A 16,827-nucleotide genomic window follows, 5' to 3' on the forward strand; every position below is an offset into this window, starting at 1 on the left:
TCTAAGGCTAATTTTTTTTTCAACATACGATAGCAATAAGTAAGAAATCCTTTCCACCGGGAGACACAGAGACAGGGCGGGAGAAATCAAATCTTCAGCGGGAGAACGGGAGATTCTGCAAAAAATGGGCTTTCGGCGGGAGATCTCCCGTCGAAAACGGGAGAGTTGGACCTTGTCTCTGTAGTTTAACCCTAAAGGGGCCGGGCTTTTTTGCCCCCCCCCCCCCCCCCCCCCCGAGATCTCGGCCACCGGTGGTGCGATCGCGATGAAATTTTGCATGCGTGAGACCCGCGTCATATAATCTACAAGATTGTTTCATAAGATTTTTTGAAATAATCAATTTCTAATTTTAATTAATTAATTATGCAAATTAAGCTCAAGATATTTTAGCCTAATTAAAAGCAATGAGAGTCTACTTTTTGATCTGCAAATCTGTTTAGCATATTCAACAATTGTACATCACAAAAACTTCCAAAACTCATTTTAATTCTTATGTATTTTATTGTTTTCAGAATTTCTTATGTATTTCCTTGTTTTTCAACTTTTGTTTTTTTCTTTGTTTTTTCATCGGAAATTGTCACTGACCACTTTTCTACCATAATTAGCACAAAATTAATCAATGAAAGTGATAAATTGTTAAAATAATCAGGGTTTTATGACTTTCATGACAGAGCACTGTTTTCCATAGGAAATGCACACAAAATCACGAAATTGTGCCCGTTTTGGGGCGACATTCCGTTACTAAAATGGGCGTGGCTTCGCAAAAGTATGCGCGGACGTTGCAAATTTGGTCTCAAAAGTTGCGCGAGACTTGAATGAAGAAAGTCAAGAAGTCTCGCGACGAGGCCTTCTCGCGTTACAGAATTATAGCGCGAAACGTCGAGGGGGGGGGGGGGCGGATTCCGCCCCCCCCCCCCCCGGCCCTTTTAGGGTTAAGTTAACTACGTTAGGAAAAGCGTCGCTATCCACAGAGAAGGGAGACCTCCGGACGATTTTCAGACCTTTACATTTGGAGCTGTCGATTATGTACTCCATGATGTGAAATTTTGAAAATTGTCTGGAATGCCCCGAGAAGTGTGATGTGATACAGACCGATCCTGGAGCTCTCCTCACTCGGTCTTCGTTCCGCCCATGATATAGTGACAATGACAAAGTTTGCAAGTTAGCTAGCCGCAGAACTTTGTTAACATAACATGTATGTGTAACAGGTAGGTAGTGGTCGACGGATCTGTGTGAGTGTAAGAAAGACTACATACGATCGACATGATCGATAAGTCCAACATTCACGCACCATACACCATACGTAATACGCGCCCACAGAGCTATCTGTGCTTGACTGACAGTTAACCATTACGATATTCGTAATGAAGATCGCATGGCAACGACCATGAGGTCAGTGCCGTATATTAATATACGGTACTGCATGAGGTCATTAAATAGCGCCCTCCAGAAACCCAGGTCTTCTGTGTACCTTTAAAATATGGAGGCATGCAATAGCTGGCTGCCGATACTGTCAACTGAAGACAAACAAACACAAATAGTACATTGCATACTGTATTCAAGCTATCCAGTATACTAATTTGACTTTGCCTATTGTCACTCTTGTTTGTAATTCATACAAGGACTTTATGAATACACACACACAGACACACACACACACACACACACACACACACACACACACATTCACACAGAACACACAACACATATGTCCACACCCACACACGTAATAATACACGGCGTAAATTACTTCTGTTGGGTCTGTACCTTTAAACTATAAATCTATTTCAGGCCATTTAATGGTATAACAAGATATACATTCAAACATACTGTACCCACAGCATAATACTAGTAGGCCTACATGATTACAACATTAACCACAATTACTAATGACATTTAAAATGCACAGATGTAGCATAGACCTCAACTGAAAGCACAAAGGACAATCGAAAATGCTGCTTTAAAATGAACTGTTCAGGACCTGGGAAACAAAAACGGTGGTTGCCCTAGTCTGGCTTCCAGACCCTCTGCTCATACTATTTTGCTATACAGGTTATTGACGCCATCAACGTCGAAAACTGGTGTACATGTAGGTTTCGGTGGATTTGTCCTTCCGGCAAAGGGTCTGGAAACCAGACTATGGTTGCCCTAACTTGTCTTTGCCGGCATTGTAAGGAACTGAAAGGAATTGAAAACTTGTTCAAAAATACCATCCCCAAATTTTTACTGGTTACAAGCATTAAATGTCTTGCTATGCAATGCTTCCACAATATACTGTAGCTTGAATAAATGTAGAAGTATTCTGCATAAGAAGAGTGCATTTTCTCTGATTCTTTTTTTTTCAGGGCAATGTAGTTCCTAAAGAATTTAGCTTTGGCTGAAAATGAAGCAGATGAAAGCATTACATAATCAAACAGTATGTATGCAATGGTATATATTACAGAGATGAAAGTAGTGTGGCAAGAATATTGTTCATTTATATGTTCCCATAACAGATTCAGTTCTGCATTTTCATTATGATGTGGACAACAAGCAATAAGTTTTAAAGATTAAAGGGATGGTATAGTATTGGTTGAGGGAGGATTCAGCTTTTAACTTTTTGCAAAAATACTTAGAAACCACTCTGTGAATTGATGTTAAAGAGCATATGATTCTAAGAGGAATTCAGATATCATTTGATGAAAATCGGATTGAAATGACTGAGATATCCAAAAACGAAGTAAAAGTGATCCTATTAAAAGGTGGGTTTCACCCTTTTTAGGATCATTTTGTTTTTGGATATCTCAGCCATTTCAAAACCAATTTTCACCACATAAACTTTTAATTCCTCTTATAATTATATGCACTTTCATATTTTATAAGAGATTTCTCATTATCTCAAAAATTTATCACAACATGTTGGAAACCTGAAGCCCCATCTCAACTGAAACTGTTGTACCATCCCTTTAAGCCTTTATCCGGGGTGAAACCCAAGGTGGTGATACCATTAATTTAGTGATTGCCTTCTATGTCATGTGCCTGGCTATTGCACAGCACAAAATGATTAACACACTGCCTACCAGAACACGAGCAAGCTTTATGAGAATTCCACAACCTTGGTACACAACAGGTTAATCTTTATCGATGTATCTAGGATTACCGACCATGCATTTTTCACACTAAAAATCTTAATGATAAATTAACCATTACAGGTTGGTTTTTTTTTTTGTCTTTGTCTTTGCATATTAATGCTTTCAAATTATTGCTGGCAGACAATGTATACTGGTAAATGTAGAGAGCCACAAAGCTGAGCATGTTGATAGGTTTCATATACATAAATGGTGGTTGGAAAAATACAAACACAACAAGGAATATAAGTGCAAATGATCAGAAGATCATGCCAGTCCCATATTCCTTGAAATGCATTACTATGTCAATCACATTCTAAATTTTGCAAAACACTACAGTATCTTTAATCAGCATAACAGATGGAAATTTAATATTTAGCTATGAGAATTATACATAATATTTCTGATGCAAACTAAACTAATGTCTTAGGAAGTCATTGTTGTTTTTAAAAGATTTGGTGCGAGGTTATACCTAAAAAGTAATGAATAGTGCTGGAAATATCCAAGCTATCCACATGTGTTGGCAGAAGCAGAGCTTGGTCTCAATTAAAGCAGACACCTTTTCACACTCATCTATTCTAATGTCAGTCCATTAACATTGAAACTAGAAATGTCGGTAAGGTGATTGGTATGCCTCCGCCATAATGCATGATTCTCCTAATAGGTCTATAGTACATGTGGACAATGTGTGATTACACTTTCACAAAATTGGCAAAATATCAAAATGACAAGTTTGTCACAAACGTGTTGAATGTTCACCTTCCTTGACCTAGGTTTAATTGGATGAAGAGGAGAGCATGTATTTGGGGATTTAAGGACTTTAACTTGACTTTGACCCATTCATAAGTTTATGCATTTAGTAATTTTCAAGGTATGCAGGAAAAGTGCAATTTCTGTATTAAAAAGTACATTGTTACCATTTTCATCTGGCCTTTGACCCTAAAATTCATAGGATAATTACTGTCAGGCAGAACATGCATGTAGCAAGTTTCAAGATAACTTGAGCCGTGCACTTCCGAGATATGGAGGAAAAAGTTAGTTCAGCACTTTCCCTTGATCTTTGACCTTTTGACCTTTGAGGCAAACAAAAAAAAAAGAAAAAAAAAAGAAAGTTTCCAGAGAATCTCTATTAGGTTATACATGCATGCATACACCAAGTGTAAAAAAAAAAATAATAATCCTGCTGGCATTGCATAAATATGGGGGAAATAGTAAAATCTTGAAGTGTTGCCCTTGACCTTTGACCCCCTGACCTTTGACCCCATAAACCCTAAATTTTCTAGATAATCACTGCCAGTAAGTACATGTGTATATACTATGTTCCATGAAGATACCTTGAACAATTTCCAAGGTACAGAGAAAAAAGTGAAGTTTTAATATTTTTACTTGACCTTTTGACCTTTGACCTCACGACCCCAAACTTTCACCACATAATCTTAATTGGGTAATACATGTATACACTAAGTTTCAAGAAAATATCTTCCGGCATTGCATAGATATGGTGGAAATAGTGAAATTTTACGTATTTGACCTTGACCTTTGACCTTGAGCATGTGCACCTAAAAGTTGATAGGCACAACTTCACCCCCTAATACACATACATGCCAAGTTTCATTAGGCTACCTCAAAAGGTTTTTTAGTTATGCTGTCCACAAAATTCATTACGGACGGACAACCCGAAAACATAATGCCTCCGGCACCACTTTGTGGCGGAGGCATAAAAAGTGTTACGTTTTAGTTCCTTGCCAGTATTTTCTCACTGAAATTGTCAAAGATTTCCCCCTCCCCCCCCCCCCCCCAAAAAAAAAAAAGAAAAAAAAAAGAGAAAAAAAATTAAACAGATGAATTAATTTGTTCTGCCATTGTGGTCTACTACAACATAGTAGCAAAAACTTACAGACCAATTTTGTAAACACCACCTAAAACAGATACCAGCAGAATAATGGGTGCATGCCACAAGCTTTCCCGAAATCCCCAAATACAAGCTGGATAAAGTAATACAATCTACATAACCAAAAGAGCAACTGAATGTGAATACTTGCTTATGTTTATACTTTTAAAAATATGCTTATAGGCCTACAGGCATCTACGAGTGAGGAAATTTGCACTACACACGTGTACACATAATATTTGAGAGCATTTAATGCACAAACACAAATCAATCCCTGGTATATCAGAAATATTCTTGCACTTTTGCCATTTAAGACCTTTTCATTTAGTCTGTTTATTGCTGCTTATTAATATACACACATAAAAATGTATACATGTGACCCTGCACCTCAAAACAAACAAAAAGTCGCCAGACATGAATTTTTAATTAAGACCATATTCTGAAAGAGCAGACTATAAGCTTTAAAATGATGTATAACTCAAATCAAATGGACTCTCCTAACCTATCTAAATATTGGAAAGAAAGCACAAACTCAGGAAAAACATGAACTGAGAAAAGAGGCTTTGAAGTACAGTGTCTATTCAAGCGCTTAATCTTTACCAAACCGCGCTGGCTGTGCGATGAATGGGACAAAAAACAGGAAGTAAACCACCAGGGTAACAACAATGAATGGATTATCAGATTAAAGTGAAATTAAGCATGCCTCATTAACACATTCTGTACATAATTAATGCCAACTTTTAAAGCAGTAGCACTATCCTTTCAAAATCTATTAGAGTTGAAAGTGAAGAGTGTGTACAAGGTTTTTCAGAAATGAAAAAGGGATTCTAAAGACACACCTTATCACACTATTCTACCAAAAATGTTCGAGATAAACTGCTAAAAAAAACACACTTTCCTGCCCGTTTTATGATACCAAATTTTAGTATAATCTAAAAGAAGACCCGCTCTTTCAGAAAATATGAAAAAGTCAAATTCGGCTCGGTTGACCCATTTCACTTATTTTCAGTCCTCACGCAAAATCAGTGTGTGCGACTTTATGTTCGTTTTGAGGTGCACGGTCACACATGTAGTACTGTCACAATTGGCTGTGTAATAGGAATATGAAATAGAAATAGTTTTATCATTCTGACTTAATAGATAAAACAAAGCAATCTGATCTTACAATATATTGCAGCTTTCCATAGACTATAGCATATACTTGAAACACAGGCACAAACCCACTCTCATCACACACAAGTCTTGCTCAGTGTACAGCAAATGATTGCTAGGTATTCCACAAAATGAACACCCTTATTTCATTGTTGACTCAGGCAATGAGAACATATTATATTTCCATGACACATTTTACAGTAGATATCAAGGCCCGGCATAATTTTTTTTCTCTGTTGACCCCTTTCATACAACTGAAATCATCAAATTTTAAATGTTGGTGGCCCCAAAAAGAAATGAAGTGTCGCTAAATGAAAGGAAACATAGCAATTTTGCCCGATTGGGCCACCATAAGATACACCTCCAGACAGATTAGTGGTCCTACACCAGCAGTGGCCCTGGGCCACAAGACCACCGTACCATCCCCAAATTATTAACAGCTATGATATGTAAAGTCAAAACACCTGTAAAAATCTGGATATTTCTTCCTTCTTAATACCAACGTGTTTTGATCAGATGAGCTACTTGAGTGAAAAAATATGCACACAAACATGAATATGAAATCACTTTGCATGCCTGCAGATGCCCAGACCCACATTGATGCCAATGATGACATCATCTCTCACGAATCTCACTCGCACTTGCTTGCCCGATAGCGCAGCTTGAAGTACTCCGCTGGCAAGTCGTAGTCCCATGAGCCCTTGGTTATCATGTGTGCAGCCATTCTCCCGATCTCATCGCTCGACTTGGCCCCGCGGCCCGTCATGCACACTGCGGCTCCAAGACGGGGTGTGATCATGTCACAAAAGAGGCGGTCCGTTGGTGTGTGGGAACTCACACAGCACGCCGTCGCCATGGATACTGGGTTGAGACCTTGACAAGAACCGATAGGAGAAATTGGATTATTGTGCACTTCATGTGGATCCCAAGAACCACATGAGCAAATGTAGCAACATTAATTACACATAAGAGGACCCTTTACTCTCTTCAAAAGCAGGACCTATATCACATCAGAGCAAACAAACACTGAACATTAAAAGTGGTAACATCACACCACAGTTTACCAATACAGTCTGATTTCAAAATGCAACACAACATGGATTACCATATTCTTGAAGTTATGATTAAAAGCACAAAGTACATGTATCAAATATTTTCTTATCATTCTCATTGTTTTTGAACAGCTTTGATTGCAAATATCTCAAGTAACAAGAATGGAATTAGACCATTTTTGCAATGAAACTCTTTATACACATAGACAGATTCATACATAATCATACACATATAAAATATATACAGGTATATGTTTGCCATGGTTTCTTATATCACACTTCAGACAACTGTCTTTCTATGCTATAGCTGACAGCAGTGCACATATCTTACCTGGAACAAGAGACAATATCACTTGGCGAAGGTACTCCACACCCTCATGGTTCTCCCCCTGGCTGCGGAACCATGCCCCAATCTCCGCTAGGTCATCAATCTGAAGTCCTCTGCCCCATCCACCAAGTTTAAGGTAATATTTCCCTACCAATAAAAGAGAGGTGGAGGAGAAGAGAACAACAACTACAGATAGTTTCCATTTAGTCACTCTGGGTAAAGAAGTGAAGAGTTTGTTCGCAAAAACCGATAAGTCCATATTTGCCAAATGGAGATATTTGCAATTAAAGGACAAGTCCACCTTCATATACATAAGGATTGAGAGAATGCAGCAATATTAGTAGAACACATCAGTGAAAGTTTGAGGAAAATTGGACAATCCATTAAAAAGTTACGAATATTTTAAGTATCTGCGCAGTCACTGCTGGAAGAGAACACTACTACAATGTATGATGTCACATGTGTACAACTATACAATATAAGGAAAATAAAAAGAGAATTTCACAAAACTTTACTTTTGGAATAAAGTGCACATTTCTTCGACTTGCTACTGACGTATGTTAAGGGTAATATTATTCCCCCTGCCTTCTGAAAGAGAGAAGTCAAGTGTTCTTTTGTTATGTGAGAAAAATGAAAATATGTTGAATTTTCTTTATTCCTTCTTTATATCGTTGTACTCATGTGACATCACAACCTATAGTAGTCTTTTCATCCAGCCGTGACTGAGCAGAAACTTCAAAAATTCATAACTTTTTAAAGGACAAGTTCACCTTCATAAACATAAGGATTGAGAACATGCAACAATATTAGTAGAACACATCAGTGAAAGTTTGAGGAAAATTGGACAATCGATGCAAAAGTTATTAATTTTTTGAATTTTTGTGTTGGAACCGCTGGATGAGGAGACTACTACAGCTTGTGAGTCATATGCGTACAACAGTATAAAGAAAATGTAAAAGAAAATTCAACATATTTTCACTTTTTTCGCATAATAAAAGAGCACTTGACTTGCCTCTTTCTAAAGGCAGGGGGAATAATATTACCCATAACATTTGTCGGTAACGAGTCAGGGGAATGTGTACTTTTTTCAAAAGATGGAATTTTGTGAAATTCTCTTTATATTTTCCTTATATTGTTGTACGCATGTGACATCTAAGTTATTCATACACTGCAGTAGTCTTCTCATCCAGCCGGTACTGCACAAAAACTTCAAAAATTCATAACTTTTGAACGGATTGTCCAATTTTCCTCAAACTTTCACTAATGTGTTCTACTAATATTGCTACATTCTCTCAATCCTTATGTTTATGAAGGTGAACTTGTCCTTTAACAGATTGTCCGATTTTGCTCAAACTCTCACTGATGTGTTCTGTTAATATTGCTGCATTCACTCAATTCACATGTCTATGAAGGTGAACTTGTCCTTTAAAGGTCAAGAAAAATAGAGAGAATAATAAGAAAATGTTTGCTTCTTTTGACCATAACTTCAAAAATGTACCTTTATATGTAGTGACCAATCTATCATTTAAAAGGTATCATTTTGTACTTTATGACAGCGACCGTACTTCAAAATCTTCAAAAATGGACTTATCGGCTTTTGCGAACAAACACTTCAAGTTTTCCCCTTTCATAGTCACAGAACAGAAAAACAGAAACCCGAGAAACCACACCAAACTAAAGAAAACAAAAAGACCTCCACTGAAATAAGTGATTTCGTGGAGTAAACCTAGGGTCCTAATATAATATGAAAGATTACCAAAGAAATTTATAGTAATTAGGGCAGATAGAATAAGGAGTACAATGCAGGTGAATTCTCAGCTCCATGCCTATCTCAGCATTTTGGAGACACAAACAGAAACTTATGGAAATTAACCAGTCAACATTGACAGTGTTGGCATATTAATATATATCATGTATTCATCAGTGTTGATGACAGCTGAACAGGTTTTCAGATATGGAGATAATGCTATAACAAAAATTAAAAACCAAACAAATGAAAGCTTTTGACTAGATAGCAATCACAGTGCATGTAGCTCTGCTCATGATCAGGACAATGTTAAAACACAGGATGAAGTTGGAAGAAACTTGAAACAAAAACAGCAAAAGCAGCTATTTAACACTTTTCATGACATTGCTTGGCATTCGCAATGTCAGCTTGCTCTCAACATTATTGCTTCTGGCATACACCATGATTGTACTCAAAGAACTGTGTCCCTGAACGAAAGGTCTACCAGGAAAACATTTTTGCTTTTCAAATCAATTAGTCATGCTTCACTGAAAAAACTCTCTGGTTGATTTGGATGAGTGATTATTTGGCTTTTGGGAAGACAATCACTTCAAAGTTTGACATCACAGGACCAGATTAGATAACTTGTTTACATTTAGAGGAAGAATCTGTATGAACTGACAGAAAACATCCAAATATAACATGCAGTGAAAACTCAATATACAGAGATCTGGGGGGTGTTTCATAAAGCTGTTCGTAAACTTACGAACAACTTACGAGCGACTGGTGATCAGTTCTTGTGCTGAATTATGGAAATTCTGATAGGTATAGCACATCAGAACTGATCACCAGTCGCTCGTAAGTTGTTTGTAACTTTACGAACAGCTTTATGAAACAGGGCCCAGTATTTGTTTCCTTTGTCTTGTATTGTTTATTGACTACTGATATATAACAAAATACCTGATATAAACAACAAATTGTCTTATTCCCAAGGATTTCATTACACTGAGTTTCCACTGCACCAGAATTATATGACAGATCCATCTCTTACCATCAGGATACTGTATTGGTGGCAGAATGTAGGATTTCAGGCCAGGGGCTCTGGAAAGTATGCACGGCATGGTCGACAAATCCTTCACATCTTTCTCCGTCAACTCCAGTTTCAAAACTAACGTCTGGCAGGGATAAAAATCAACCTGTTTGTCTCCTGGCAAGAGTCTGTGGCAGTTTGTAAATGCCCCCGTACATAGAAGCGCCCTCTTTGCTTGGATCTTGCGGCCACTCTCGCACTGGATTGTAACAATGTCCCCATTCCGCCCATCACCACCAGACTCCCCTTCCGTCACCGCGACGGCGATGTCGACGACAACCTCGCATCCTCCAGCCTCGGCCACCTTCTGCTGGGCAGCGACCAGCCTCCTCGGACTGATGTGACCGGCATTTTTGAAGTTCAACAGCCCCTGCCAACCATCCTTGATCCTCATGTAAGGGTATTTCTTCCGGAGTTCATCGGTGCTGAGGTGCTCGTATGTGTCAAGGTTCATCTCCTCTGCATTCTCTATTGTTGACTTGATATTTTCACCTCCCTCTTCATCAATGAAAAGGCATCCCACCTCCTCATAGAACTGAATGCCTGCAAACACACAGATATTGGAGAAAAAAAATAATGAGACCCAGAGATCTAGTGTTCACTTTCCATGCATTATTAAAGGGATGGTACAGTATTGGTGGAGATGAGAATTGGGCTTTTAACTTTTTGCGAGATACCAAGAAAACACTTATGATATAGTACAGAACATACCATTGTAAGAGGAATTCAAAGTTTATTTGATGAAAATCTGGTTTGGAATGACAGAAACATCCAAAAACAAAGTAAAACAAAGCGATCGTAATAAAGTGCGGGTCCCACATTCTATTAGAATCGCTCTTTTTTGGATATCTCAGCTATTTCAAAACCAATTTTCATCAAATAAACATTGAATTCCTCATAGAATTACATGCTTTTTAATATTTCAAAAAGATTTCTCATTATCTCACCAAAAAAAAAAAAAAATGTTAGAAACCTGAAATTAGGTGTCAACCAAACTCTATGGTCCCTTTAAAGACTACGACCAAAGAAGAATATAGCAAACTTGGGGGTGGGGCGAGGGCGGGGGGAGGGGGCTTTGGTGGCCTCTAGGAAAGCATGATGTCCATTTGTATATTCTACCACACTGGCTATAATACCTTCCAAGTTTGTAGGAAATTTGACCATACGTTTTCAAACAGAAGATAAAAAATGGTCTCCACTGCAGTCACGCCCTTGGCCTTGGACGCAGTTGGATCTGACACGAACAAACTTGAAACTGCACTTACAAATGAACATATCTATAAAATTTCAGCTCTGTCATTTCTGGGTATATAGAAGGAGATTCGTCGCAGATTCTCTAATCTGGGGTTTCTGGGCCCCCTTTGGGCCCTAAGTAGGACACGGTGCCCATGTGTACTAATATAATATTCTATCATCCTAGCAATTATGGGTGCGTTTATCAACTCCTTTTCTTGGCAGAAACAGGTTATCCAAACAGCTTTCAAGGAATTTTTACGAGTTGATAAATGCAAAGCTGTTTTGAAAGCCCTTTAGGAAAGCCTTTACGAATAGGTGCATTTATCAACTCTCCTTTCTCAGCAGAAACAGGTTATCCAAACAGCTTTCAAGGAATTTTTACGAGTTGATAAACGCAAAGCTGTTTTGAAAGCCCTTTAGGAAAGCCTTTTCGAAAGCCCCAAATTTGTGGCTATCCAAACAGGCTTCCTAAACAGGTTTTCAGAAACCTGTTTGTAAAAGCCTTTTAGAAGTTGATAAACGCAAAGCTGTTTTGAAACGGCTTTGTAGTCTTGTACTTCAGTACTTGTACTTCTCCTCGGGTCGAATAGCGCAATGCAGCTGTGCAGTGACAGGCCAGTTAAAAAATCATGTTCGCGAAGAAAGTTGATAAACGCAACTATTTTGAAAGCCGTTTCTAAAGGGCTTTGGAAAGGGCTATCGAAAGCCGTTTAAACAGGGGAAAGTTGATAAATGCAGCCAAAGTCTCATGCCGCCACTCAGAAATATTTGAAGTATGTGCTAAACTGGAGCTGCCTCACAGATAGGAAGACAATTGATTCATGTGGCATTTCATCATGACTCGTCACTCTCAAAGGAAGATATGTCTTTATGATGGTAATTGCTTTTCGCCGTCCCTTCTTAGAAAACAAGCGGCACATTAATAGTACAGGCAGTCGGGGCTTTGGAAAGGGCTCTCGAAAGGGCTATGGAAAGGGCTTTCGAAAGGGCTATCGAAAGGGCTATCGAAAGCCGTTTAAACAGGGGAAAGTTGATAAACGCAGCCTATGTTAATGACATATTTGGTGATGAATTTGACCTTGGTATTTCAAGAGGAATATGAAAATATAGAAATTAAGAGAAAAACTTCTTGAATTCTGAACTCTAGCAATAATCAGGACCATCCATTTACTTAGTTTGCTTGTTTGTTTGTTGTTGTTTTTTGCATATCATCACACCATGAATAGGACTTAAAGTGCATTACCAACATGAACTCTCTGTGACTAACAACCTACAAAATGTAGCTCATTGGCAGCACACAATGTGGAATAGTAAGTAAGCTGTCATTACATAGTTTACTCTAGAAATGGTGCGCTGACCTTTGAACTCTATTCAGAGTTTAGTGCAGCAGCATGGGTGTACTCTCCACTATACCATCAGAGATAAATCACCCTTTGTATTTGCTGCTTTATCAGCATGCTATAAACATGAAAACAGCACAATATGAAGAGTGTATTAAGTCACTGGCTACAGGTGCTCATCTCTATTAATTAAATCACTTTTGCTACGCTTTCTTGCATAATCAGCTAGCGCACATATGAGTACTTTTACAGCATTTGGAGTGGTGTTTTCAGATACGTAGGGATAATTTTGCAAACAGGTCCTATCAGTTTGTTTGTTTGTTTGTTTGTTTGTTTGTTTGTTTGTTTGTTTGTTTGTTTATTTTCAATCTGAGAAGATGGCTGGATAGCCCATATTCAGCTATGTTAAGCTGGTCTTCCATGGGGTCCAGTTGGATTTGAGGTGTGAAATCTTAAAAATCTTAAAAATTTCCTAATGCCACAGTTGACTGGTGCACTCCTTTTCATCATGTTATAGAAGTTTTGATGTTTTTCATTCTCTGATCTACTCTACAGGTACAATTTGATACCATCTCACCACCCTCCTATAATAATACACTTATTACATTACGCTTAAAAACCTGTGTGATACAATAGTATGTGTGGGGCTTTTTATGTACAGATAAATGAATTTGATTAGAATAATGCACTAGTTTTCATCCAAAATCTAACCTTGTTATGATTAAAAACTTAAATGTGTATGAACCTTTCTAGGGCATGGTCTTTTCCCATTCATATTAACAGTTTAAATCTGAATCCTCTAGAGATTTTTTTTAAAAATATTTCTCACAATTCATCCTACAATAAACCATGGCTGGCGGAAATGTGGGGGCCATGGGGGCTCAGGCCCCCACACTTTTTGGGCACCATACGAAGGAATACATAAGGTGTCATCACTTTGGGCCCCCACACTTTTTTTAACCCGGAAGTACGTAAGTGGCACTAAATAGAAATAGATAGAGATTTTGAAGTGTCAGCATGGTAAGGTTATATGTTTTTCCACTGAAGACTTTTTTTTTTGCTTGTCAGCTGAAGAAACCCGGAAATGGAAGGGAAGAGATGAGCTGAGGACCTTTTCTTTTTTTTTTTTTGCTTGTTAGCTCATGAAACCCCGAAGTGGACCCCCACACTTTTGAAAACGCTCCGCCGGCCCTGCTTACCATTGGATTAGGCGCTTTTCGATTTGCACATTGAGCCAGGCGTCACCATGGGTTAACATATTTTTTGCGTACTGCGCATGCGTGAGTGTCGACCCTCGGCTCATCACCCAATTTTCGAATGTGTTCACCCCGGTTATCACCGTCCACCCAATTCACTTGCGCCGCGCTCGAGCGCGCCTTATCTATGAAGTCACACTCCTCTCGCGATAGACGAAAATCGTGCGAAACAGCACGATGACTCTCGGGAAATCCGTGCTCAGTTCACTTGTTTTCCTATTTTTTTTCTGGAGAATATCGATATTCTAATTACATGAAAGCTTATGATCTTGATAAGTCACAGCAGCAGCGCTGACATACAGACTCCAGCCTCTGGTACCTACTTTATTTGCTCGCTTTCACTGTTCTGCAATTTGCAACTGCATACCATAGTCCAACACATGCATTTACACGTAATGCTGTATGCAATCACATCTTGGTGCTTGGCCTGGGGCAGTGCATTTACCTTTCAGTCTAATTACCATGCATCATGTTTTAAAATCCACATAATTCATCCAAGGATACTTATTCCGCGTCTAGTCAAAGACAAAATAAATATTACAAGTAAAAAAACAAGTCACAAGTTCTGCGTAATATATGCACACAAGGCACAGGTTGCCTCCAGCACACGCCATGCGTCGAGACGTGAAGCCCGAAATCGAAATGTCTTTTAGCCGCGGGTCAACGTACAGACGTGACGCCTTGACATACGCTTACGCTCGGCATCACTACCTTCTCGTTTACCCAATCGAAAACTCCCTAAATGTCACCACTCAACATGTGTTCATCTAGAATGATACTTAGAATAAGAAAAGAAAGCCACATAAATAACAAAAGTATGGCAAAGTGGTGAAAGTTTTCCTCAACTGACCGCTCTCTCGCTCGATGTTGTCATACTCCTGAATAGATCTTTGTGCCAATGTTGCCCATGTGATGTCTGCGTCCAGCTCTCGTGTAATGCGACCTTCGTCATAGTAAGAGGAGAACACATTCCGCTTCTCAGATCTCCACTCCTACAAAAGAATGCACAACTTTCTTGCTCAAATTCATTGGTATCTTCAAAAGAAATTAGCAATGAAAGATTTCTCCATTCCCATGGATCGTTGGCAATTATAGTAAGCATGAACTAAGATTGTCACAAACTATCAAAAAAGAATGCACATCCTTGCTAACATTAATCAGAAGGATCATTAAAAGTAATCTGTAATGACTGCAAGGTTACTTGAATTAGTTTAGTTGCACTGGAGCATTTACTATTCTGAAAACCTCATTTAATTTCACATAATTCATCTGACGATATACTGTAGATAGATAGATAGATAGATAGATAGATAGATAGATATATAGATAGATAGATAGATAGATAGATAGATATGTAGATTGATAGATAAGACTGATAGAGAGATAGAGAGGGGAGGGGGAGAGAGAGAGAGAGCAGTAAGTGGAAATAAAGGAAACATGAGATTAGAATAATGCATGAAGAATGTGCCTTGGACAGGTCAGACAAGACTGAAAGAATTAACATGTTTGCAGTCCGCCAATACCAATTAGTAGAAATCTCCAGTCCCCACATTTAACTTATAAGGACCACACCCATTCCCTTGTATGAACACACCCCTGGAGTTGGTTCAAAAAGCTGCAGCCTGCCATACCAATTGGTTGAGGTCTTATGTCTTCACATTTCCCTTGTATGACCACACCCATTTCCCTATCACACCCCTGGAGTTGGTTCAAAATGTTATAGTCTGCCAATACCAATTGGTAGAGGTCTCTACATTACCCATACATAACCACACTCATTCCCCTGTATGAACACACCCCTGGAGTTGGTTCAAAATGTTAGATAGTCTGCCAAGACCAAATAGTTAAGGTCTACTGTCTCTACATTGCACTCTCATAGCCACACCCATTCTCCCATTTGAACACACCCCTGGAGTTGGTTCAACATGTTATAGTCTGCCATTACCAATTGGTTGAGGTCCCGGGTCTTATTTCCCTTACATAACCACACCCATTCCCATGTATATATATGAACACAACCCTACAGTTGGTTCAAAATGTTGGGTCTGCCAATATCAATTGGTAGAGGTCTCCATATAGTCTCTGCATGTCCACACCCATCCTCCTATACAAACCTCTGGAGTTGGTTCTTGAGGCCCCAGTAGACAAACTTTGATGCCCGGTTCCCGTGACAACCACTTGGCCGCAGCCGAGCCAACCATCCCAGCTCCTACAACGCAGATGTCATACAGCGTACTCATGATTTCACTGAATGGCTGGTACTGAATGGCTGGTGGTTACATCCAGAAGGCTGATAAAGAAGAAGAAAACAAATAGGGACAGTTGTGTCTCTTTAACGGAAATGCATTATCTCCCATTTACAGATTAACCCGTTGAGGACGAGTCCCGAGTATACTCGGGCAGGTGTCTATGGGAAATGCGTGTTATAGCAAAATCAGCCCGTCCTCAACGGGTTAAAAAAAAAATAATGTTTCAAAATAGTTCTAACATGATATGTGAGTTATATAGAAAAACCTATGTAAAATGCTAATCAGTGTAATGAATGTGAAGTATTGAAAGAGATGTAATACAAAATATGAGCAACAGTTGAATAAAAGTATTTCTAGCTACCATAAGCCATCTACTGCAGTTTTGGTTGTGGATAGAAAT

The 16,827-nt window shown here is 38.7% G+C and overlaps 1 protein-coding gene across 1 annotated transcript; it reads right to left on the bottom strand.

Moving 5' to 3' along the window:
- Positions 1–6,601: 6,601 nt before the first annotated feature.
- LOC139718560 (monomeric sarcosine oxidase-like) lies at positions 6,602–16,460 on the bottom strand. Its single transcript, XM_071630025.1, has 5 exons — positions 16,293–16,460; positions 15,029–15,170; positions 10,308–10,889; positions 7,534–7,677; positions 6,602–7,023 (listed from the first exon to the last, which is right to left on the bottom strand). The coding sequence occupies exons 1-5, from the start codon at positions 16,416–16,418 to the stop codon at positions 6,782–6,784; spliced, it is 1,236 nt and encodes a 411-aa protein (XP_071486126.1). The 5' UTR covers positions 16,419–16,460; the 3' UTR covers positions 6,602–6,781.
- Between the last annotated feature and the right edge of the window lie 367 nt (positions 16,461–16,827).

Source organism: Diadema antillarum, unplaced genomic scaffold, assembly GCF_040938485.1.
Source record: "Diadema antillarum isolate AM-2024a unplaced genomic scaffold, OU_Dant_1.0 scf00000097, whole genome shotgun sequence".
NCBI classification, from domain to species: Eukaryota; Metazoa; Echinodermata; class Echinoidea; order Diadematoida; family Diadematidae; genus Diadema; species Diadema antillarum.